This window comes from Palaemon carinicauda, chromosome 12, assembly GCF_036898095.1.
Source record: "Palaemon carinicauda isolate YSFRI2023 chromosome 12, ASM3689809v2, whole genome shotgun sequence".
Lineage (NCBI taxonomy): Eukaryota > Metazoa > Arthropoda > Malacostraca > Decapoda > Palaemonidae > Palaemon > Palaemon carinicauda.
The window spans coordinates 130,811,391-130,837,620 of record NC_090736.1 but is presented as its reverse complement, the minus strand read 5'-3'; the positions used below and the strand labels follow the sequence as shown (position 1 = coordinate 130,837,620).

Below are 26,230 nucleotides of genomic sequence, written 5' to 3'. Positions count from 1 at the left end.
TAAAACATTGACAAGAAGTTGATGCTTAGAAGTTTTGAAGCTTTAATACTATTTACATTACATCAACAATGTCCAGTAATGTATTACTATGCGTGTTATCCTCATTTGCTAAGTTGTAGCCCCAGATGGGAAAAAATTGCAGTCGCATAAAACCACTTCGATAATGAGTTTGGAAGTAAAACTACTCTTCCTGACAAATAGTCTGCAAATTCTTGACATTTTCTCATAAGAAAATAGTTTTTGACTATCTAATTATGTTTTAGTACTTCCCTGTGTGTTTAAAAGCAAATCTTTGGACACCTCTATGAATCTAGCAGTATGAGTCAGTGACGAAGATATTTTTTTTTTTTTTCATTTCCTTCGTTAGCTATATTGTGTTTATGAATTTTGGAAACTACAACTTCAGCCTGTTTTTCACATTACGTACATAGAAGGAAGGAAAAATAGGAAAATGAAAATAAAAATATTCAGAAAAAAAAACCCAAAAGACACTCTCACGATCAAAAGAAGATTAGTGAAATTTATCTAAGAGCATAAATATAAAATCTTTGATGGATTTTTCTTTTCCTTTTAAAGAATAAAACCAGACTATAAGTCTATGGCCAGCGCATCATTATTAGAGATCATAATACTGTATTTTACTAATTTAACTGACAAGGATGACAGAGGTGACTCTGATAAACTGGAATGACAAAACATTATGATGAAAAAAAAAAAAAATGATATAGATGGGGATCTGGACCCTAAATGATTTCAGACAGAAAGATGACCAAAAAGGACAAAATGACAAATTCATAGTTAATTTGTATTTTTCCTAACTATACAAACCTTAGCTATTTAATATGGGTAATTACTTTCGGCGTAGCTGAAATGACGAGCCATTAGAATTTTAACAAGGGTTTACTACCCCACCGCTAGTTAGCAGGGGGTAGGGAGGGTAGCTTGCTACGCTACCCCCCCCCCCCTCACACACACACTTGTGCTTGAGCTCACTTTGCTTAGAGGTAGGACTTCAAGGGGGATAGGACTGGCGGGCAAGTTTGATTAAATAGCTAAGGTTTGTATAGTTAGGAAAAATACAAATTACCTACGAATTTGTCATTTGTTCCGTAACTGACACAAAAACCACGCTATTTAATATGGGTGACTCACCTGTTAAGAAGGGTAGAAAGTCCCAGCCAGTACTGGCTTTTGGCTTTGCCCAGGGACTCAGTATCTGAGTGTGTCAGCTCTCAACAATAAGGAGTCCCTGCACCTCGCTAGAACCTTGCTAGGCAAGGGCTGTGGCCTACATAAGCTGTGTGTGAAGGTATGAAGTGTGACTCGTCCTAGGAAGTTGACCTGTAGTCCTTTAGATGGAAACTTTAGGCTAGGACTCTCCCAATACCACCTCGTCAGGGTATGGGGACGTGACAGTATTAGCTTAATACTAGGAATACAAGGAAACATGGTTTACCTGCAGTGGTTCGAGGTCAGCTGTGCAGGGAACCCAGGATGCTGCTTTCCCCAAGAGAGGGGAGGATGAAGAAAAGAATAAGGGCCAGACATACCTTTTCATTCATGCAGACTAAGACCGGGTAACAATGCCCTCAACCTTCTGCTACTTGTCCATTAAGGATCCTGAGGTTTTAAACCAGCTGTTGTGCAGCCACCACAGGGCCGATAGAAAACGTATCGAGCCTCCTGTGGGTCACGTCTTGCAGGTAGTGGGCTGTGAAGGTTGTCTGACGCTTCCACACCCCAGCTTGTAGCACCTGCGTCACTGAAAAGTTTTTCTTGAACGCCAGGGACGTAGCTACGCCGCTGACGTCATGTGCTCTAGGGCGACATGACGGAGGAGGGTCTGGATTCAGGGACAGATGGATCACCCTATGAATTCATGCCGAGATGGTATTCTTGGTAACCCTCCTCTTAGTCCTCTCAGTGCTCACAAACAATGCCTGCACCTGGGGACGAACTGCAGCCGTTCTTTTGAGATATAGCCTCAGACTCCTTACTGGACACAGTAGGAGATGGTCTGGGTCATCCCGCAAATACATGAAGGACTCCGCTATCGCTGGAATAGTGGCATCGAGTGGAGAGATACCCCTTCCACGACACCAACCACAGAAGACTCCCCACTTTGCCTGGTAGACAGATTCGGATGACCTTCGCAGGTGTCCAGACATCCTGACCGCAACTTGTTGCGAAAATCCTCTCTCAGCGAGGAGATGCTGGATAGTCTCAAGGCATGAAGTCGTAGCGAAGCTACGGCTTTGTGAAAGATGTTGGCATGTGGTTGTTTGAGTAGCTTGTGTCGTGGTGGGAGTTCTCTCGGAAGTTCCGTTAGGAGTTGCAGAAGGTCCGGAAACCATTCTGCGTGACGCCATAGCGGAGCTATAAGGGTCATCGAAAGATTGACCGATATTCTGGTCTTGTTGAGCACCCTCCTCATCAGACAGAATGGGGGAAAGGCGTATACGTCGATGTTGTCCCACCGTTGTTGGAAGGTACCTTGCCAGAGCGCCTTGGGATCCAGGACTGTGGAGCAGTACAGCGGAAGCTTGAAGTTCAGCGCTGTAGCGAACAGATCCACAGTCGGGGAACCCCACAAAGTCAGGACTTTGTTGGCTACTAGATGATCCAAAGACCACTCGGTACTCACTATCTGAGACGCTCTGCTCAGACTGTCAGCGAGCACATTCCTCTTGCCTGGAATGAAGCGAGCCGATAGTGGAATCGAGTGGGCTTCGGTCCATCTCAGTATCTCTACTGCGAGATGGGATAGCTGCTTTGAAAAGGTACCTCCTTGCTTGTTGATATAAGCCACTACTGTGGTGTTGTCGCTCATCACCACCACAGAGTGACCCGCCAGGTATTTTTGGAACAATTGAAGGGCCAGGAATACAGCCTTCATTTCTAGCAGATTTATATGGAGGCACTTTTCTGATTCTGACCACAGGCATGAGGTCCTGTGTTGCAGAACGTGGGCCCCCACCCTTTCTTTGAGGCGTCCGAAAACAGCATCAAATCGGGGGGAGGACGAGAAGATCCACTCCTCTTCGTAGGTTCTCGTCTGTCACCCACCACCGAAGGTCCGTCTGTTCCGCAGGACCCATAGGGATCATGACGTCCGGGAATTGTAACCCTGATTCCACCAAGACTTGAGTCGCCATTGGAGGGATCTCATCCTGAGGCGACCGTTGGGAACTAGACGAGCCAAGGATGAGAGGTGACCGAGGAGACGTAACCATGACTGGGCTGGAAGTTCTTCTCGTCTGAGGAAAGGACTTGTGACCCTCCTCAGCCTTGCTATCCTGTCGTCTGATGGGAAGGCTTTATGGAGATTTTGGTGTCTATGATCATGCCTAGATATACCAGTCTTTGAGTGGGAAGCAGAGAAGACTTCTCGAGATTTACCATGATCCCCAGATCTTGGCAAAGTCCCAGAAGTTTGTCTCGGTGTCGAAGAAGGGCTGACTCCGAGTCTGCTAGGATCAGCCAGTCGTCCAGATAACGGAGGAGACGGATGCCGATCCTGTGTGCCCACGACGATATTAGGGTGAACACTCTGGTGAAAACCTGTGGTGCTGTGGAGAGACCGAAACACAGCACCTTGAACTGGTACACCTTGTTGTCTAGACTGAATCTTAAGTACTTCCTTGAAGACGGATGGACTGGGATCTGGAAGTACGCGTCCTTCAGGTCCAGTGTACACATGAAGTCTTGCGGTCTCACTCCACGTCTGACCATGTCTGCGGTCTCCATGCTGATTGGAGTTTGCTTGACAAACCTGTTCAGAGCTGAGAGGTCGATGACTGGTCTCCAGACTCCAGACGCCTTCTTTATAAGAAAAAGTCGACTGAAGAAGCCTGGAGACCCGTCGAAGACCTCTTGGAGAGCGCCCTTCTTCAACATGGTCTGGACTTCTGCCCGAAGGGCTTGCCCCCTTGCCGATCCTATGGCAAGGGAGGCTCAACGACACTGGATTCGCTGTCAGGGGAGGTAGAGATGTTGTGAATGGGACGCGATATCCTTGACTGATTACGGAAATCATCCAGGAATCGACCCCGAGTTGCTGCCACCTGTTCGCGCAACTTTGTAGGCATCCCCCACTGGTGGACATGCAGGGGGACTGCCAATCCTAGCGTTTGCGGCCTCGGCCGCTCCCTCTAGGATTATTTCTTCCCCTGGAGGACTTTTTGCCTTTCTTGTCCTTGACAGGAAAGGGCTTAGACACCGTCGTCTTCGCTGCAGCTGCCGGTTTCGTGGTCTTGGTAGGACATGGTTGCTGGGGTGCTGGAGGTTTATAGGGCTTCAATGTTAGAGCCCTATGTAGGAGAGAGTCCTGGTTGTACTTCCTCCACCTCTCAGCTGCCTGCTCCACGTCCTTAGGCTCGAACAAGTTCTTCCCCATAACGGAAGAATGTCTGAGCCTGCTGATCTCGGTGTTGGGTACCTTCTGATTGAATCTCTCGGACACCGCATCTCGACGTTTCAAGATGGTATTAGCCCACAAGTTCGAGATTTGGTGGGATAAAAACTCAACTGTACGAGTCCCCGAGAGTAAAAAGGTCTCCATACTCTTCCTGGTACTTTCTTTGGACAAGTCCTCTGAACGTAACAGGATGCCTAGGGACCCTAGCCAGATGTCCAGCCACGAAGTTGCCTGCATGGCACACTTCGCTACCTTCTCCTGGCTAAGGATCTCCGTCGCCGAGAACGAGACCTGCCGGTTGGAGTCTCTCTAGCGGGACTCCCCTGGTAAGCTCTCCCAAAGAGTGGTGTAGGGGAAGAGCTAAACAAGTCTCCTCAACGATGTCAAAGTACCTCCTCTGTTGGACACGAGGAGGTGGGAGGAGTTTGTTGCCGGCGCTGGATCGGCTGGAGGAGGCAAGCTCGGAGAGCTGGGCTTCGACCTTGTCTCTAGCACTCTTAACCCCTTGAGACCAGGGCAAAGCCGCACTGGCCTTTGAGGGTTTTTGAGTCCCAAAGACTCGGTCCAAGACCGTGTCCTTGCCCTCCGAGGGGGAATCTCTGGATCCGCAAACCCATTGAGATTCCTCATAAGGGTCAGAACCTGCCAGAACGATTGCTCTGACTCCTGCAGGGCTAGCAGCGAAGTCTCCTGTCCTCAAAGGCTCTTCTTGGGGGGACTCGTGGACGTTCTCTGAGTGCTTGGCTGGCTCCGGTCTAAGCCTTGAGGATGACTTCGGCAAAGTCTTGGAGTCCTTCGACTCCCTCCTGGGAGGGATGCAGGACTCCAACAACGATGGCGGGAGGCTCTTCTCCACCCCTACCCGAGAAGACTTTCCAGCGCGAGATGGGGTTTCCCTCATTGGTGCGATGGGGGAACGCCTCACCTCGTGTGACTCCCCTGAGGACGGGAAATCTTCGTCCGAAGGGGAGGGAGTGAAAGTCTGGGGGGGTGAGGAGGCCTTCCTCAAGGACTTACGAGGAGTCAGCTTTGCCCTCGGAGAAGTTATCACGTTCGACACTCCTCTCTTCCTCTTTAGGGGAGTAGAAGCTGCTAATGATTTGTGGCCCAGCTCATAGAGAACAGGCTTAAAAGCCTGCATGACCACTCTGACCAGGGACCCAAACCAAGGCTGCTGACAGACAGCTGCGCTGTCAGAAACTCCCTCTGGAGAGAAGGGGATCGACCGATCCCTAGGAGGAGTTACCAAAGGGGGGTTCGCCTGAAAAGATGAAAGAGAAGAAAAGTCCCTGGACCTATCCGGAATCTTCCCCCCCCCGCCGGCGAGCGCGCTGTTCTGCACTTGCCGGGGGGGGGGGGGGGGGGAATGCGACTATGATGACATGGCCGCGCATTGTCCTGCAGCCTCCTGCGTGGGGGATAGAGGATCACGCTGGGGAGCGTGCTGGCGCTCGCGCGATGGGAAATGCTCGGGGTCGCACGCGGGAGATTGTTCTCGTGCGCGCGAGGGCAATGGCAAGGGCGCGCTGGGGCGCGGGCTGGCGAAGGCAGAGGGCAGGCTGGAGGATGGATAAGCGAAGGCAGAGGGCGGGCTGGAGGATGGATAAGAGCTGGCGCGCGCGAAGGCGACTGTTCGCACGCGGGCGAGCAGGGTCCGGCCGAAGAGCCCGTGCGGGCGATAACGTTGGGCGCGCAGGAGACACATCCCTTACGCGCGGGCGCGCATGAGAGCGCACCTCCGGCTGTGATGATGGGCGTGGGCGCGCAGGGCGAGCGTGCGCAAAGTCGTGGGCGTGCTGGTGAGGGATGGCGCGTTGGCGATCGCTGGCGAGCAAGGGAAGAAGTTAAATTCCACACTGCGCCCAGATCAGAAGATCGTAGGCGCGCAGGAGATAGTTGGCGCACAGGCGAGCGCTGGCGCGTAGGCGAGCGCTGGCGCGTAGGCGAGCGCTGGCGCGTAGGCGAGCGCTGGCGCGTAGGCGAGCACTAGCGCAGGAGAATGAAGGCGCGCAGCAGGATGAGGGCGCGCAGTAGCGCGTTGGCGATCTGGAGAGCGCTGACGCGCAGGTGAGCACTAGCGCGCTTTAACAGGAGCTTCCTCTGCCGATGAGTGCTTGCGCGCAGGTGAGCGTTGGCGCGCAGGTGAGCGTTGGCGCGCAGGGGAGACCTGATGCGTAAGGGACGTATGCACTAACTTGCGCATACGCCCTTGATGCCCCGAAGGGACCGTTGCCCGTTTTACAACGGGATGCATTGGCGCCCACAGCATGTCAGCAGCCAGGAACAGCGACGGCAGGTCAGCAGGTCTGACGGGTGGAAGGTCAGCGTGCCCTTTGTAAGGACGACCTTCCACCGAAGGAGATCGCAAACGATCTGCAGAGAGGTCCAGGGTTGTAGCTGGGAGAGTCGGAGAACGACGGCGAGGTTCCTCTGCCGCGGACTGCGGTGACGATGAACCGAAGAGGCACCTCCTAACACCCTTGTGAGGTGAAGGAAGGCCTCTACGGCGAAGAGGAAGGCGGGCTTCACGCCTTATACGCCCTCAGGGGGCCGTGGGGTCAGCGGGCTGACCATCAGCAGTCCTCCGAAGAGGAGTCTCTGTGAGTGAACTCCCCCGATGGGGAGAATCACCGGCAGGAGAGACCGTTGGACTTGGTTCCTCCCTCGAAGGATGTACAGAGGGAGGAACTAAGCCTTCAGCTACATCAGGATCATCAGGAGCAGAGGTTTGAGATAACTCATCGGAAGCCTCTGCCACGACAACGTCAACGATAGACAGAGGATCAACCTCTGCTAAAGTCGGCGATTGTTTGACAGCGGCCCCCAACCTGATCATGTCAAACAAGGCTTCCTTGGAGGGCGAACCCTCAAGCCCCAAGAAAGCCCAAAGCTGAAACAAATCATCATTACTGTAGTTACAGGAATATTTAAATCCTCCCCCAGGGGAGGAGGAGGAGCTGCCTCGCTATGGGAGGCAACTCCCTCTCCCAAACCCAGAGATCGGGCAACAGAATTATGGCCTACGCTACCACTCGACAGTTTCTCGGAAGAAACCAATCGAGTGGGAGCTTCGGAGGAGATTTGGGCCACGGAAGAAGAGCCCTTGGGATTTTCTCCTTTCAAAGAAACCTTCGAAGGAGAAATATCCCGTCTGGACTTCTTCTTCCGGCGCCGAGAAAACATCTCCCACTGGGAAGTAGACCACTCCCTACACTCACCACACACTTAATTTCTATCACACCGCTGGCCCCTACAATAAGGACATAGGGTGTGAGGGTCCGTATCGACCGCCGACATATACGTGCCACAAGGGCGGTTGGGTAACCATCCAGGACACTTTCGCATAGCAGAGGCCAACTTCACACACACCTGTCAAAGGAGAAGCAAAATGCATTAACAATGGCTGTCAAAGAAGGCGAGGGTGACAGCGGACACGTCCGACTACCACCCGAGCCGAGAGAAAATTAAGCTCAAGCACAGGTGTAAGTGAGGGGGGGGGGGGGGGTAGCAAGCTACCCTCCCTAACCCCCGCTAACTAGCGGTGGGGTAGTAAACCCTCGTTAAAATTCTAATGGCTCGTCATTTCACCTACACCAAAAGTAATACTCCATATTCAATAGCGTGGTTTGTATGTCAGTTACGGAACAAATAACATTTATAAAGATGATGAGGATAAAGAGCAAAATCCTCAATAGTCACAAGAAAGTTTTTACTCTATATTTTGACTTACAATAGTTTCCAAACTTTGTTCATAACATGATACCTACCTGAAGTTAGGAGCACTTGCCCATTCTAAGCCCAAACAAGCCATGTTTGTAGCCAAGTAGGACAAGAGGAAAAATATTGACGTAAACTGGGCTATCTCATTCAACCCACCGATGAGCAGCACTAATTCTACCAATATCGCAGACACAAGGACGGCACCTATAGGATTACTTCCTATTGATATTTTTCCGATGTAGAAGGTCAACCGCCCTGGATGGCAAAGACATGAAACTTTAGTACTGAAAAATGAACTGGAAAAAGAAGAGTCAATTTATGTCAAAGTGCAAGTAAGAGCTGTATCAAAAGCAACTTATGTCAAAGTTCATGTAAGAGCTGTAACAACAGTAACACTCAACTCTATACAAATTCCTATGATAGAAACAGGAAAGTAACACAATTCAACACATAATTCTCTTCAATACAAAATCATAATATTGACTAAAAATCCCATAAAAAGGAAAACTTAATAGTAAAAATAAATAATTATAAAGAATAAACCAATTTATTATTTTACCATTAAAATCATCCCTACAGAAGTATTAGATCTTTATTTCAAAATGTCATTAAATTATTTAATAAATTTACCCGTAAAAAATAAAACGTACCATAAATATTGTCTTTCACCAATGCAGCTAAAATTCTTGAAGACCCAATAATGTTGCTTAAACTCGCACTTATAGTGGCTGTTATGATACCTGTTATGGAAAAAATAATTAGAAGTATCAGATATATATGCCTTACATTAATCTCTATAATAAAAGATACAAATTTCCTTAATCTTTAAATTGGCGAGAGAGAGAGAGAGAGAGAGAGAGAGAGAGAGAGAGAGAGAGAGAGAGAGAGAGAGAGAGAGAGAGAGAATAAACTTACCTATGGTAACAAATTGAGGTAAAAAGTTGATGGCCATCATGAATGTATAGTTGTTGTTCAGCAAATATCTGCTACATGTTGAAGCTGTCAGCAAAAACAACAGCAAATATATCAGGTAGGTAAACAGAGAGCCCAACAAAGTACCCCTTGGGATGCTTTTTCCAGGTTCCTTCAGCTCTCCTGAAAGTACAGAACTAATGATACATATTTGTATATACTAATGGATAAAATGCAGTCAGGTAAACAAAATGCATCCTATTAAAATGACAGGTACATCAAAATACACATTTAAGTAGTCAAACCAGTTAATTTTGGCATCATCCTTTGCTTTTTCCTTACCCGACATATTAGCACCAGCCATAATTCCGGTTACACCGCTGAATAAGACAGCAAACAAAGTTGCAAAGTCAACCATTGTTGCTTGGTCGTCGTCATCATCTACTGTAGTATAGTCATAGGTGAAGTTTGGGAACAGGTTTTCATTCAATGTTGTCAATGAGAAGCCTGTGTAGGTTCCATTCACAATGTAACTCTCATTAAGCGAACTATTGCCTGGATATACAACTTTGTTATTAAATGGAATTGGTATCTGAAAAAGAGAAAGTTTGGAAGCAGATGTTAAACACAACTTAGTCACTTTCATGAAAGACATTAAATGGTCAGACCAAGTTCAGACATAAGCTTACTTATTTGCTCATATCTACTAATCCTTAATGTACTGCCCACACTCTGTTCACTATGGTGAGCTCTATTAGCTTAGATTTGCCATTATGGGGCCAAATGTGAAATGAGTTTTCAGTGCCTAACTCTCTCTCTGCCTCAACTCCCAGTAAGACCTGGTTTTCATCTATCTCCCTTTTCATGATTTCCATATCTATTGCTCTCTAAGCCAAGAATTCCATATATCCTTTCACCTTAAGTACAAACAATCTCCACTTTCTGTATATAAAAAAAAAAATAATTTCCTTAAAAACTACATACGTTTGAAGACATTTACAGGAATGTATTGCTATGAAATATGACTGAAAACATTGCTAAAACCTGAAAATAGCTTTTAATTTTGAAGGAATCCTAATTATTGCAATTCATGAGAATACTAAAATATTGCAAACAATGCATATTAGTCTTTTATATAACCTAACATCAGTACTGTATTTAACAAAATCAATGACACTAAGAAAATTAATATCTTACAAAATAAAACCTTATTGAAGAATTTTTTGAAAATGACAAATTCAGAGATAATTTGCATTTTTCCTAACCATACAAACCTTAGCTATTTACATTGGGTTTACCTTTTAGCGTAGCTGAAATGACGAGCCAATAGTTTTTGATGAGGGTTAATTACCCCCGCGCTAGTTAGCGGGGGGTAGGGGAAGGGTAGCTTGCTACCCCTCCCCCCCCACACACCGGTGATTTGCTTCACTTCACTTAGAGGTAGGACTTGACTTGGGGGCCAGGGATGGCAGGCAAATCTGTGTAAATAGCTAAGGTTTGTATGGTTAGGAAAAATGCAAATTATCTCCGAATTTGTCATTTGTTCCGTAACCGAAATACAAACCACGCTATTTACATTGGGTGACTTACCCCTTAGGAAGGGTGGAAAGTCCCCAGCCTTACTGACTTCGGCTTTGCCCGGGGACTCAATCCCTCAGTGAGTAGCATTTGAGAGAAGGAGCCCCTGCACCTCACAAGTTCCCTGCTTCGCTAGGAACGAGTGGCATACATAAGTTGTGTGTGGAGGAAGGTGTGACTCGTCCTATGAAGTTGACCTTGAGACCTTTAGATAGGAATCTAGGATAGGACGTTCCCAATACCACCTCGTCAGGGTATGGGGGACGCAACAGTATTAAGCTTAATACTAGGAGCACAAGGAAGCATGGGTTACCTGCAGTGGTTGAGGTCAGATATGCGAGGACCAGGATGCTACTTCCCCAAGAGAGGGGAGAATGAAGAAAGAAGTAAGGGTCAGACATACTCTTTCATTCACGCAGACTAAAACCGGGTAACAACGCCCTCAACCTACTGCTACTTGTCCATAAAGGAGCCTAAGGTTAGACCAGCTGTTGTGCAGCCACCACAGGGCCGATAGAAAACGTATCGAGGCTCCTGTGGGTCACGTCCTGCAGCTAGTGGGCTGTGAAGGTCGTTTCACGCTTCCAGACCCCAGCTTGAAGCACCTGCGTCACAGAGAAGTTTCTCTTGAAGGCCAGGGACGTAGCAACACCCCTGACATCATGTGCCCTAGGGCGATGTGACGGAGGAGGGTCTGGATTCAAGGCATGGTGGATAACCCTTCAAATCCAAGCTGAGATGGTGTTCCTGGTGACCCTCCTCTTCGTCCAGCCTGTGCTCACAAACAATGCTCGCACTTGAGGACGGACTGCAGCCGTTCTCTTCAAGTATTGCCTCAGACACCTCACTGGACATAGTAGCAGCTGGTCTGGGTCGCTTGTTACAGAGCGGAGACTCGCGATCCTGAAAGAGTCGAACCGAGGATCCGGCACTCCAGGATTCTGAGTCTTGGCTACAAACTCAGGGACGAACCTGAACGTTACCTCCCCCCAGCCCCTTGAATGGGCGATGTCGTACGAGAGACCATGAAGTTCACTAACCCGCTAGGCCGAAGCCAAAGAGAGCAGGAAAGCCGTCTTCCAAGACAGGTGGCGATCGGAGGCCTGGCGTAATGGTTCGAAGGGAGGTCTCTTAAGAGCCCTGAGGACCCGAACCACGTTCCAAGGAGGAGGTCTCACTTCCGACTGGGGGCAGGTAAGCTCATAGCTACGTATGAGTAGAGAGAGTTCTAGCGAGGAAGAAATATCCACGCCTTTCAGCCTGAAGGCCAAGCTTAAGGCTAAGCGATAGCCTTTCACTGCCGAGACAGAAAGGTGGATTTCCTCCCGCAGATAAACGAGGAAGTCCGCTATTGCTGGAATAGTGGCATCGAGTGGAGAGATACCCCTCCCACGACACCAACCACAAAAGACTCTCCACTTCGCCTGGTAGACTCCCTCAGAGGACCTTCGCAGGTGCCGAGACATTCTCTCCGCAACCTGTTGCGAAAAGCCTCTCTCCGTGAGGAGACGCTGGATAGTCTCCAGGCGTGAAGCCGAAGCGAGGCCAAGGCCTGGTGAGGGACGTTGGAGTGGGGTTGTCTGAGAAGCTCCTGTCGTGGAGGAAGTTCCCTCGGGAGCTCCGTCAGGAGCTGCAGAAGGTCCGGGAACCATTCCGCGTGATGCCATAGCGGAGCTACCAGAGTCATCGAACAGTTGACCGATAGTCTCGTCCTGTTGAGCACCCTTCTCATCAGACAGAACGGTGGGAAGGCGTACACGTCGATGTTGTCCCACCGTTGCTGGAAAGCATCTTGCCAGAGTGCCTTGGGGTCCGGGACTGGGGAGCAGTACAGAGGCAGCTTGAAATTCATCGCTGTCGCGAACAGGTCCATGGTCGGGGAACCCCACAAAGTCAGGGCTTTGTTGGCTATCTGAGGATCCAAAGACCACTCGGTACTCACTATCCGTGAGGCCCTGCTCAGACTGTCGGCGAGCACATTCCTCTTGCCAGGAATGAAGCAAGCTGATAGTGTTATTGAGTGGACTTCGGTCCACCTCAGAATCTCTACTGCAAGATGGGATAGCTGCTGCGAAAAAGTGCCTCCCTGCTTGTTGATATAAGCCACTACCGTGGTGTTGTCGCTCATCACCACCACGGAGTGACCCGCCAGGGTCCGTTGGAACTGCTGAAGAGCCAGAAAGACGGCCTTCAACTCTAGTAGGTTGATGTGCAGGCACTTTTCTGATTCTGACCAAAGGCCTGAGGTCCTCTGGTTCAGAACGTGCGCCCCCCACCCTTCTTTTGACGCGTCCGAAAACAGAGTCAATTCCGAGGGGAGGACGAGAAGACTCACTCCCTTCCGCAGGTTCTCATCGACCAGCCACCACCGCAAGTCCGTCCGTTCCAAAGATCCTATCGGGATCAGAATGTCTGGGGAATCGGATCCTTGATTCCACCGGGACTTGAGCTGCCACTGCAGGGATCTCATCCTGAGGCAGCTGTTTGGAACCAGACGAGCCAGGGAGGACAGGTGACCTAAGAGACGCAACCACGACTGGGCGGGGAGCTCTTCTCGCCTGAGGAAGGGTTCCTCCACCCTCCTCAGCCTTGCTATCCTGTCGTCTGATGGAAAGGCTTTGTGGAGATTGGTGTCTATCAGCATGCCTAGATAAACCAGTCGTTGGGACGGCTGCAGAGAGGACTTCTCGAGGTTTACCACGATCCCCAGATCCTGGCAAAGACCTAGAAGCCTGTCTCGGTGCCGAAGAAGGGTCGACTCCGAGTCTGCTAGGATCAGCCAGTCGTCCAGATAACGAAGGAGACGAATGCCGTTCCTGTGCGCCCAAGATGAAATCAGGGTGAACACTCTGGTGAACACCTGAGGAGCTGTGGAGAGACCGAAACACAGCACCTTGAACTGGTAGATCTTGTCGTCTAGGCAGAATCTTAAGTACTTCCTGGAAGACGGATGGATTGGGATCTGAAAGTACGCGTCCTTTAGATCCAGTGTGCACATGAAGTCTTGTGGTCTCACCACAAGTCTGACCGTGTCCGCTGTCTCCATGCTGAACCGGGTCTGCTTGACAAACCCGTTCAGAGCTGAGAGGTCGATGACAGTTCTCCAGCCTCCAGACGCCTTCTTTACAGGAAAGAGTCGACTGAAGAAGCCTGGGGAGCCGTCGACGACCTCCTGGAGAGCACCCTTCTTGAGCATGGTCTCGACTTCGGCCCGAAGGGCCAGCCCCTTTGCCGATCCCGTGGCATAGGAGCTCAACGACACTGGATTCGCTGTCAGGGGAGGTTGAGATGTTGTGAACGGGACGTGATAGCCTTGGCCGATCACTGAAACCGTCCAAGCATCGGCCCCGTGTTGCTGCCACCTGCGGACGCAACGCTGAAGGCATACCCCCACAGGTGGACACGCAGGGGGACTGCCACCCCTAGGGTTTGCGGCCGCGGCCGCTCCCCCTAGGAGCCTTACCTCCCCTGGAGGACTTGCCGCCCCTCTTGACCTTGGCTGGAAAGGGCTGAGGCTTAGACACCACTTTCTTAACTGCCGGTGCCTGCTTCGGAGCCTTACGAGGCTGCTGCTGCTGTTGCTGGAAGCTTATAGGGCCGAGCTGTAAGGGCCCTATGGAGGAGGGAGTCCGTACTAGATTTCCTCCACCTCTCAGCCGTTCGCTCCATATCCTGTGGCTCGAACAGATTCTCCCCAAGAAGGGAAGCATGTCTGAGTCTACACACATCCACGGCGGGGACCTTCGGGTGGAATCTCTCGGTCACCGCATCGCGCCGCTTCAACACCGAGTTGGCCCACAGGGTGGTGACCTGGTGCGCCAGGAACTCGATGCAGCGGGTGCCCGAGAGTAAGAAGGTCTCCAGGCCCTTCCTATTGGTCTCCTTATCCAAGTCCTCGGAGCGCAATAGGATGCCCAGAGTTCCTAGCCATATATCCAACCACGAAGTGGCCTGCATGGCGCACTTCGCGACCTTCTCATGGCTCAGGATCTCCGACGCCGAGAACGACACCTGCCGGGCAGAGAGCTTCTCGAGGGGAACTCCCTTAGCCAGCTCCTCCATGGAGTGATGGAGAGGAAGAGCGAGACTGGACTCACCCAAGATCTCAAAATACCTCCTCTGCTGGAGACGAGGAGGAGGGATGAGTTTGTTCCCGGCAGAGGAACGACTGGAGGAGGCAAGAATCGCGAGCTGGGCGTTGGCCCTGGCTCTGGCACTCTTCAGACCCCGAGACCAGGGTAGAGCCGCACTGGACTTAGGGGCTTTCTGAACGTCGAACACTTCGTCCAAGACTGTGTCCTTGCCTTCTCGGGGGGCGATCACGGGGTCCATGAATCCGTTGAGTTGCCTCATCAAGCTCAGGACCTGCCAGAAGGCATGTTCAGATTCCTGCTGATCTCCTCCTTGTGGGCTGGCAGCTAAGTCTCCTGTCCCTGGAATCTCTTCCTGGGGCGAAGCGTGGACGTTCCCCCTGGGAGCCGCGGGTTCCTGGCGAATCCTTGAAGACGATTTCGGGATGGTCTTGGAGTCCTTGGGTTCCCTCCTGGGAGGGATACAGGATCCCAGCAAAGAGGTTCTAAGAGCCCCTTCCGCACGAGACGATTCTCCTCCATGAAGAGAAGGCTCCCCCCTTGGTGCTGAGGGGAAGACTATCGCTTCACTGGACTCACCCGAGGACGGAAAAGCCTCGTCCACGGGAGAAGGAGAAAATGCTTGAGCAGGGGAAGGGGCCTTCCTGACAGACCTCCTCGGAACCAACTTCTCCCTGGGGAAAGTCACCACGAAGTCCACTCCTCTCTTCCTCTTCAGCGTAGGTGAGGCAGCCGTTGGTTTGTTGCCCTGATCGGCGAGTGCTGGCTTCATTACCCTCACTAACGCCCGCATCAGAGGACCAAACCAAGTCTGTTGTTCCACGGACACAGTCCGAAATGCTCGCTGGAGGAAAAGGGATTGAGCGATCCTTCGGAGTAGACACCACTGGACCTGCCTGAAAAGGAAAGGGGAAAGAAAGACGCACTGATCTCTCTGAAGTGTTCTCCCTGTCCTGCATAACAGTCCTGTGTTTCGATGGAGGCGATCCAGAGCGCTGTCTGGTACACGCGTTCCTGCTGCTATCACTGGCTGTGAAATTCGGCGCGAACGGTGGTCGCGCGAAGGCGAACGGTCGCACGGGCGCGCAGGCGAGTGGTCACGCGGGCGCGCAGGTGAGCGGTCGCGCGGGCGCGCAGGCGAGTGGTCGTGCGGGCGCGCAGGCGAGTGGTCGTGCGGGCGAGCGGTCGCGAGGGCGTACAGGCGAACGAGCGCGTGGGCGAGCCGGTGAACGAATGCGTTGGCGCGATGGAGAGGGAACGCGTTGCCGCGTGGGCGAGTGAGAACGTTCCGAAGATCGCTGGCGACGTTGGTCAGGAGACCTGTAGCGCGAGGGAGAGCGATTGCGAGCAGGCGATCGGTGGTGCGCTGGCGAACGCTGGTGCGCAGGCGAGCGATGGCGCATGGTGACGCGTTGGCGAGCGATAGGGCGAAGGTCGCGCAGGCAGACGATCGCGAAGGCGAGCTAGCAGAGGGCGAACCATGTCCTTCCAGAACCTCTGGGCGACGGCGCGCTGGAGAACGCATGCGCACAGGAGATAAGTCACGCGGGCGATTCGGAGATCGCCGATGTTCAGGTGATCGCTGACGCGTAGGAAAACGCTGACGAGCAGGCGATTGTTGAATTGTCTGTGATCGCTGGCGAGCAAGAGGGCGACGCGTGGAATCCTGTGAAGGAATAGTCGGCGCGGCGCGTTCACGAACAGGAACAGGAAGCGCGTAGGCGCGTGGGCGAACATGTGCTTTAGAAACACGCACTGGAGAACGCGGGCAATGTTGTGCAGGAACAAGCTGAGGATCGCGAGAGCGCTCAGGAGACTGATGGCACGCAGGGCGCACAACAGGAACTGCAGGATATTCGGAGACCACAGGGGAGCGCTGGCGAGCAGAAGGGCGATGATCCTCAGAAGAGCGCTGACGAACAGGAGAGCGCTGACGATCAGAAGAGCGGGAGAGCGCCTGTGCGCTAACACTGCAGAAGGGCGAGCAGGGGAATGCTGGCGTGCTGGGAGCTCTTCAGGAACAACAGGTTGAAAGATGTCTTCAGGAGAGCGCCGGCGAACAGGTGAGCGCTGACGAGCAGGAGAGCGCTGACGAGCAGGTGAGCGCTGACGAGCCGGAAAGCGCCTGTGCGCTAACACTGCACGTGTAAGGGAAGAATCCCTTTGCCCCGAAGGGACTGTTGCCCGTCAGGTGACGAGGACAGGTTGCTGAACATCTGCCCCAGAAGGTGAAGGTTTAGCAGGCGTAGGAGACCGGTCCCCAGAGAAGTCTAATGAAGCTGGAGCTGAAGGCTGTTTACGGCGAGGAGAGTCCCCTTCGGAGGAAGAAGATCCAAAAAGGCGCCTCTTAACACCCTTATAAGGAGACGGGAGGCCCTTGCCACGCAGCGGACGGTGAGCCTTACGGCGAAGGCGGCCACGAGGAAGATCGTCAGGACCATCAGTCCTCCGAATGGGAGTCTCAGTCAAGGCACTCCCCTTAGAGGGAAGCTGGACAGCAGAAGAGCCCCTAGGACTCCCTTCCCCCTTCGAAGGATGTACGGAAGGGGGAGGAGAGCCGTCAGCACCAACATCCCCAACTGCACCTGCAGAGGATTGCCCCGCCCCGTCGGAGGCCTCTGCCACCACGACGTCGACGATAGACAGAGGGTCTACCTCTGTTATCACCAGCGACTGCTTAACGGCGGCCCCCAACTGGACAAGGTCAATCAGGGCAACCCTGGAGGGCAAGCCCTTAAGCCCCAGGGAAGCCCAAATCTGTAAAAGATCATCATTAGACAGAGATTCATCAATAACCTCCCCCGGAGGAGGAGGAGGAACCGCCCCGCTATGGGAGGCGACGCCCTCTCCCCCCACCCAAGGTCGGGAAACAGAACTAGGGCCTGCGCTCCCACTCGGCCGACTCTCCTTAGGAGCCGAACGAGGGGGAGCTTCGGAGGAGGTTTGGGCGGCGAAAGAAGAGTCCCGAGAACCTTCCTCCTTCAAGGCAACCCCGGAAGGAGAACGGTCTATCTTGGACTTCTTCTTACGCCGGCGGCCAAACCTCTCCCACTGGGAGGCAGACCACTCCCTGCCCTCACTACACATATATTCCTGATCACACCGTCGGCCTCGACACTGCGGGCAAAGGGTGTGAGGATCCGTGTCCGTGGCCGACATAAAGGTACCACAAAGGCGGCCGGTAATTCCAGGGCACGTACGCATAGTAATAATAAAGGTGGTCAACTTCTAACACACACACACACTGTAAAGAAAAAGCAGAAAAAAGATTAAAGGCTGTCAACGAGGACGATGGACAGACACGTCTGTTCATTGCCGGAGCCAAAAGTGAAGTGAAGCAAATCACCGGTGTGTGGGGGAGGGAGGGGTAGCAAGCTACCCTTCCCCTAACCCCCAAAACTAGCGCGGGGGTAATTAACCCTCGTTAAAAACTATTGGCTCGTCATTTCAGCTACGCTAAAAGGTAAACCCAATGTAAATAGCGTGGTTTGTATTTCGGTTACGGAACAAACAAAATTTCAAACCATGTAAAATACACACTAACCTCCTGTTCCTTATCGATTGCAAAGCTAATGATCACTGACCCAGTGCAAATGAGAACAGTTGCAAAAATAACAACAGTCAACTTTGCAAACATTCCAGCACCAATGAGACAGATTAGAAGATTGAGAACGTTTACGACGGAGCCATACAGGAAGCCCCAATACCCTCCCTCGGGTAAAACTTTTACGTATCTCCCTGTAAAAAAAAGTATTATTATTTTAAGATATTTTAGATACACATAATACTATGATTTTCATCAATATGAATTGCTAAATCTAAAGAGTAGGGGAAAAATTATATTGTGCAACCTTTCTAGTTTTTCTACTGTATTTCTACTCTAAGCTAAAAAATAAGTTAATGCAACACACATAACTGCATTGCTATTTTACATTTCTGAAATATTCCCATCCTATATCTCATTTATATATGTGCAGATACAGGAACTTCAAATAGAAACAAATTAAAAATATCCATTTCAAATACTGTAACAGAAAAAATTAGTATATGAGGTGCTGCCATCAACCCTGTCGGCATTACAACTTCTTGTTCATTTGTATAAAATAAATACTAGTGTTTGAGCAATATGCCATGACTGGGTGCACAATTCAGCACACAAAATCAGATCAGTGGATACAAAAGATGCACTATATTAGTAATATTTTAATAGCATGAAATTTGCTCTCTATTTGTAGATTTGTTTACAATACTGGGTTAGAGTATACACGATACATTTATAGATAGTTTTAACCAGGCATAACCAGTAATTTAAAAATATCTAATTACAGTACAAACTCAGAAACAATTATGCCGTTTTTGTATTTGATAAAACTTGTCTCCTGTCTACCAAGTTTTTGTTCACTTTCAATGTTTTTTACACCATTTTTATATTTGGATAGGGATACAATCTAGACAGCTTTCATCAATAAAACTGGATAAAATTTATTTTTTATTTTATTTGCATATATCTATTCACCATAAAGATATAGAATTTTACAGACAAAATTAGAAAAAAAATTATTTCACCATCATGAATGATTTTACGTTACCTCTTCCCTTTACAGCGCAGATGTTAAACCAGTTCTCATACTTCTTTTTCATCATGTACTCTGTATTCAATTTACTGAACACATACATAAACAGCAAAATTAATCAACATTTTAATTAAATATCTAATGCCTAAATGTTCATATCTTTAAATACCCAATTTATTGAAACTATGATAAAACATAATACTGTATAGCAATAGAGTCTGACGTTTTTCAGGCAACAAGAAAGGCAACGTTTCCGATGAGCGAAAAGATGTTTCGTCAAATAACGGTACAGAACACTTGAAATCGAATACAGTAAATAAAAAATCCAATAATAAAAATCACAAATTTTAAGTAATTTGTATTTTTCCTAACAGTACCTACCTCGAACTACTTTCTTAGGAGGATCTGGGATCCCCTTAATCACCGACCAAGAATTTTGCGTAGTTCCCCCTCTCTCCGCTACCTTGTAGGGGCGCTCCGGGGGGGAAGGATACTCGCCCTGGGGTGACCCTGGGTCAGCGCGTGGGGTCGCGCTTGTTAGCTCGTCAGTAAGCGTATAAGTCCTCCTCGAACTCCTGTAAGATACTCGGGGCAGGATGGGAGGGCTATAACCCGAAAGTAGTTCGAGGTAAGTACTGCTAGGAAAACTACAAATTACTTAAAATTTGTGATTTGTTCCAACACGGAGTACTTACCTCGAACTACTTTCTTAGGAGACTTATACTTTAGGAGGGAGTGGCTTACAGTTCGGAATATTCGAGACTTGCTGGGGTACATGACCTAGATAGGAGGCTAGGTCTGGAACTCCCAGGGAAAGGTAGGAGAGTAGGGGAAAGCACACAAAAGTCTACCTTATGTACAACTCACCTTTTATCTATAATCCAGACATGATGTGCCTCAACGTCCCACTCTCACATGGAAGGATGGGGGATCAAGGATGGGGTATCGGGAAAAGAATAGAGGGTAGCAAGGAAGGGGGATAGTAAGGAGGAACCTGTGTCGCTTACGATTACTTCCCACGGGCTAACCCGGGACCCAACCTACTAAATCTGATGCATACCCGAAATGACTGGCCCAATGGAGAAGGCATCCAGGGACTTTCTCGTACAGTGCTTGAGGTAACGGGCTGTAAATGTGGACTGCCTAGCCCAAGTACCCGCCCGTAAGATCTGGCTACGCTCGTCCGTGTTGCCCTGGTTCAGGGTAGCGACCGCTTCCTCCAATGTGCGGAGCCCTGAATTACGACCGTCAGGCACATAGAATTTCTTCTGGGTCTTGAGACCCGGTAGGAGTTTGAAGGAACCCTGTGCCCTCAACGAATTCTTCGGGCCTGACACATACCGGTCAACATATTCCATTCACGGGGCAACATCGGGTGCTAACGGCAGGGTCAGAGACGGTTTCTGCTGGACAGGATTGTCAACCATCCTGCTCAGACCCGAGAGCCAAGCTCGTTTAGCTGCTGGTTGAGGCTTGTCCAACCTATGGTGTCGTCGGATGAGCGCAAGCACCTTACGATAAGACGAGACCTCATCCGCAGAGCACTCACCTGAGTCCAACAGCTCGTCCACTATCTGTACCTCCGCGTCGGAAGCTTCCTCAAACACGGAGGGATCCGTGGGAGCGGAGGCCTCCCTCCCCTCCTGGTTGGGTGATGGAGCGGCTCCCTCCGTCACGGGTAGAGCCACCGGAGCGGAGGTAGCCGTCATGGGTCTACTCCCTCCCGGGCCCACACGGATGGCACTGGTCAATGGTTGCGGCAGCGGCGTAGCCCGAAACTTGGCCGGGGCCGCTGCGACGAAAGATCCTGGAGCTGAGCCACTGGGCTTAACCAGCGGGAGTTCCTTACACACGTGTAAAGCCGCCGACTTACTAGGCCAGGGTAACAGAGAGTGTGCCAACGGCTGCAGCCGACGAGTGGGCAGAGCCGAAGAGACACTGGGTGACTGGGCAGAGAAACGGGAGCGGATCCAGCAGCCATCAAGGCAGGCACTGCAACGGCAACCGACCTGCTAGATTCCCGACGGTGTCAGACAACGGTAAAATACCTCTTCCTCGATGACGACTTCCTTCTGTACTTCCTCCTCGAGGACCTCGCTCTCTTCTTGGACGGGCTGGCGTGTGGGCTCGACCTCCTCCTCCTGTAACGCTTCCTCTTCCTCCTGGAGTCCCGAGCACTGGAACTGTCCGACGAATAGGAATCGTAGGAATATTCGTCCGAAGAATACGAGGAAGTTGATTCGTCCGTCTCTATTACAAGACTCCTGGGGGTTCTTGGTCTGGAACTCGGGGTCGCGGGCTCTATGAAGTCTGGCGGAAGCGTGGTTGATGGCGCCGGGGGTGAGCGGATGATGGGTCGAGCGGCGAACCACCCTTCGATTCCCTCCTCCGGCCTCATGGGGGACCTGAAGGGTGTCCTAGGAGCCGTCCATACGATGGAGTCAGGGTCCTAAGAGCACGTGGGCCGCCTTTCTTTGTTCTGACCACCCCCGGAACCCGCTGAACCTGAAAAACACTGTTCGGGCGTGGGAGTGGGCGCTGATTCGGGCCTCCACCACACCGATGGGTCCTGCGGGCACCAGGCCTACGTCTACCACACACACTTCCGCCACACTAGCAGACCCCCCACTTGTCTGCACAGGCCCCTTATCCACAGATTCCCCGACATCAGACTCATGGGGAACAGCAATGGGCCGTTTCCCCGAAACGGACTTACCTCGTCCCCTACTCTGGGTAGGGGAAGGTGAAGGAGAACCTCTCTCTGACTAGGCCGAGGGTGACGTTAGCGGCGAAGAAAGGCCCGACTTCTTCGGAGATCTCTTGGAAGCCTTCTTTTTCTTTTTCGCAAACAAGGTCCATTGAAGCTCTGGCCAAGACTCGCACTCAGGACACGTGGAGGTCGGGGAACACTTATTCCCCTGACACGAGGACCACAAGGTGTGCGGGTCAACCTAGGCCCGAGAGCCATGCTCCGCAAGACTTACCGGCTTGGGGCCCGGGACAGCGACGCTGAAATTCCATGGTAAAAGGCAAACACGCAAACGACACAAGTACACAAGGGAAAGGTGAGGATCACAACAGGAACACAAGGGAACATGTGGGACTAGGTAAGGAGAACACAAAGGAACACATGGGACACAAGTTGATCGGACGGGATAAGTGAGAGAGAGCGGCGAGATGTAATCTGCGCCGCGACCAGACACTTACTGACGAGCTAACAAGCGCGACCCCACGTGTTGACCCAGGGTCGCCCCAGGGCGAGTATCCTTCCACCCCGGAGCACCCCTACAAGGTAGAGGAGAGAAGGGGAACTACACAAAATTTTTGGTTGGTGATTAAGGAGATCCCAAATCCTCTTAAGAAAGTAGTTCGAGGTAAGTACTCCGTGTTGGAACAAAGGAAAATTCAATGAATGATAAAAGAAATTACGACAAACAAATTAAACTCACCCCCTTCAGTTCCAAAACTGTCAAGGATGCCTTCCACACAGCCAGCTGCATACAGGGCACTACTGAAGACGTTAGCAAAAAAGAAAAGGGCGCCGATTGCACCGCCAAACTCTGGGCCTAATGTTCTGCTTATCATAACTGTAAAGTGCGTTAAGGTCATAACAAAAGACACAAACATCTCCATCACATGCTGTAATTATATTCAAATTTACCTAGAAGGGCAGATATTCATCACAACTAATTATTGTACATTTCAAACTGTATTTTTAAATAAATTCTCTTCCTAATAATTCTTATTATAGTATTGTAGCTACCTTTTCCTGCTAGGGTGAAAATTCAAATAAATTCACGGAGGATATAAAAAAATTAAGGTTTCTAAAGTCAACCAGCAACTATTGTACTGTAAAATGTCCCTTACATAAAAACGATATGTGTTTCTGGTTCTTAGTTCAAAATAATTTACCTGAGCATCCGGCTCACAACCCAACCCTCTAAAGTACTTTCGTTGATTTCAGTCGAGTTGGCTGATCTTCCTAAAACTAATGAGCAGGCTCTTATACTGTATTTATCAAGAATTGCTAGAGCTAATTCTATATAATAAAATGCTTTATAATAGTAGTATATAAATATCTGTTCTATTTTGCACAGTCAAAATATTTTTATATTCATTACATACACAGGTTCTTATCTTTGAAAGTTCTTCTCTTAAAAATTGTAATAGTAAAAACATACATACATACATATACCAAAGGCACTTCCCCCAATTTTGGGGGGTAGCCGACATCAACAATGAAGACGAAACAAAAAGGGGACCTCTACTCTCTACGTTCCTCCAGCCTAACCAGGGACTCAGCCGAGTACAGCTGGTACTGCTAGGGTGCCACAGCCCAACCTCCCACATTATCCACCACAGATGAAGCTTCATAATGCTGAATCCCCTACTGCTGCTACCTCCGCGGTCATCTAAGGCACCGGAGGAAGCAGCAGGGCCTACCGGAACTGCGTCACAATCGCTCGCCATTCATTCCTATTTCTAGCACGCTCTCTTGCCTCTCTCACATCTATCCTCCTATCACCCAGAGCTTTCTTCACACCATCCATCCACCCAAACCTTGGCCTTCCTCTTGTACTTCTCCCATCAACTCTTGCATTCATCACCTTCTTTAGCAGACAGCCATTCTCCATTCTCTCAACATGGCCAAACCACCTCAACACATTCATATCCACTCTAGCCGCTAACTCATTTTTTAAACCCGTTCTCACCCTCACCACTTCGTTCCTAACCCTATCTACTTGAGATACACCAGCCATACTCCTTAGACACTTCATCTCAAACACATTCAATTTCTGTCTCTCCATCACTTTCATTCCCCACAACACCGATCCATACGTCACAGTTGGTACAATCACTTTCTCATATAGAACTCTCTTTACATTCATGCCCAACCCTCTATTTTTTACTACTCCTTTAACTGCCCCCAACACTTTGCAACCTTCATTCACTCTCTGACGTACATCTGCTTCCACTCCACCATTTGCTGCAACAACAGACCCCAAGTACTTGAACTGATCCACCTCCTCAAGTAACTCTCCATTCAACATGACATTCAACCTTGCACCACCTACCCTTCTCGTACATCTCATAACCTTACTCTTACCCACATTAACTCTCAACTTCCTTCTCTCACACACCCTTCCAAATTCTGTCACTATTCGGTCAAGCTTCTCTTCTGTGTCTGCTACCAGTACAGTATCATCCGCAAACAACAACTGATTTACCTCCCGTTCATGATCATTCTCGCCTACCAGTTTTAAACCTCGTCCAAGCACTCGAGCATTCACCTCTCTCACCACTCCATCAACATACAAGTTAAACAACCACGGCGACATCACACATCCCTGTCTCAACCCCACTCTCACCGGAAACCAATCGCTCTCTTCATTTCCTATTCTAACACATGCTTTACTACCTTTGTAGAAACTTTTCACTACTTGCAACAACCTTCCACCAACTCCATATAACCTCATCACATTCCACATTGCTTCCCTATCAACTCTATCGTATGCTTTCTCCAGATCCATAAACGCAACATACACCTCCTTACCTTTTGCTAAATATTTCTCGCATATCTGCCTAACTGTAAAAATCTGATTCATACAACCCCTACCTCTTCTAAAACCACCCTGTACTTCCAAGATTGCATTCTCTGTTTTATCCTTAATCCTATTAATCATTACTCTACCATACACTTTTCCAACTACACTCAACAAACTAATACCTCTTGAATTACAACACTCATGCACATCTCCCTTACCCTTATATAGTGGTACAATACATGCACAAACCCAATCTACTGGTACCATTGACAACACAAAACACATATTAAACAATCTCACCAACCATTCAAGTACAGTCACACCCCCTTCCTTCAATATCTCAGCTTTCACACCATCCATACCAGATGCTTTTTCTACTCTCGTTTCATCTAGTGCTCTCCTCACTTTCTCTATTGTAATCTCTCTCTCATTCTCATCTCCCATCACTGGCACCTCAACACCTGCAACAGCAATTATATCTGCCTCCCTATTATCCTCAACATTCAGCAAACTTTCAAAATATTCCGCCCATCTTTTCCTTGCCTCCTCTCCTTTTAACAACCTTCCATTTCCATCTTTCACTGTCTCTTCAATTCTTGCGCCAGCCTTCCTTACTCTCTTCACTTCTTTCCAAAACTTCTTCTTATTCTCTTCATATGACTGACCCAGTCCCTGACCCCACCTCAGGTCAGCTGCCCTCTTTGCCTCACGTACCTTGCGATTTACTTCCACATTTTTCTCTCTATATTTTTCATACTTCTCTATACTATTACTCTGCAGCCATTCTTCAAAAGCCCTCTTTTTCTCTTCCACTTTTACCTTCACTCCTTCATTCCACCATTCACTGCCCTTCCTCATGCTGCCTCCAACAACCTTCTTGCCACATACATCACTTGCAATCCCAACAAAATTTTCTTTTGTTAACTTCCACTCCTCCTCTAAATTACCAGTTTCTCTTACTCTCACCTCGTCATATGCCATTTTCAACCTTTCCTGATATTTACTTTTTACCCCCGGTTTTATTAGCTCTTCAACCCTCACTAGCTCCCTTTTACATCCACCTACTATATTCCCCCATTCTTTTGCTACAACTAATTTTCCTTCCACCAAAAAATGATCAGACATACCGTTAGCCATACCCCTAAACACGTGCACGTCTTTCAATCTTCCAAACATTCTTTTAGTTATCAACACATAATCCATCAATGCCCTTTCTACTACTCTTCCATTTGCCACTCTTACCCATGTATACTTATTTTTATCTTTCTTTTTATAAAAGCTAGCACTTATTACCATCTCTTGTTCAACACACATATCTACCAGTCTCTCACCACTCTCATTTTCACCTGGTACGCCATACTTCCCAATGACACTATGGATTATCATATACAG

General features: G+C 49.5%; 1 protein-coding gene across 2 annotated transcripts in view; it reads right to left on the bottom strand.

The window, feature by feature from the left end:
* LOC137651284 (solute carrier family 12 member 9) overlaps positions 1-26,230 on the bottom strand; it is a 126,122-nt gene that overhangs the window by 48,737 nt on the left and 51,155 nt on the right. For both annotated transcript variants that reach the window (XM_068384552.1, XM_068384553.1), the window contains 6 exons: positions 22,742-22,879; positions 18,263-18,456; positions 9,392-9,641; positions 9,053-9,232; positions 8,788-8,877; positions 8,185-8,392 (listed from right to left, as the gene is read on the bottom strand). In XM_068384552.1, coding sequence (XP_068240653.1) covers positions 8,185-8,392; positions 8,788-8,877; positions 9,053-9,232; positions 9,392-9,641; positions 18,263-18,456; positions 22,742-22,879 — 1,060 coding nt within the window. The remainder of the gene's footprint in view (positions 1-8,184; positions 8,393-8,787; positions 8,878-9,052; positions 9,233-9,391; positions 9,642-18,262; positions 18,457-22,741; positions 22,880-26,230) is intronic.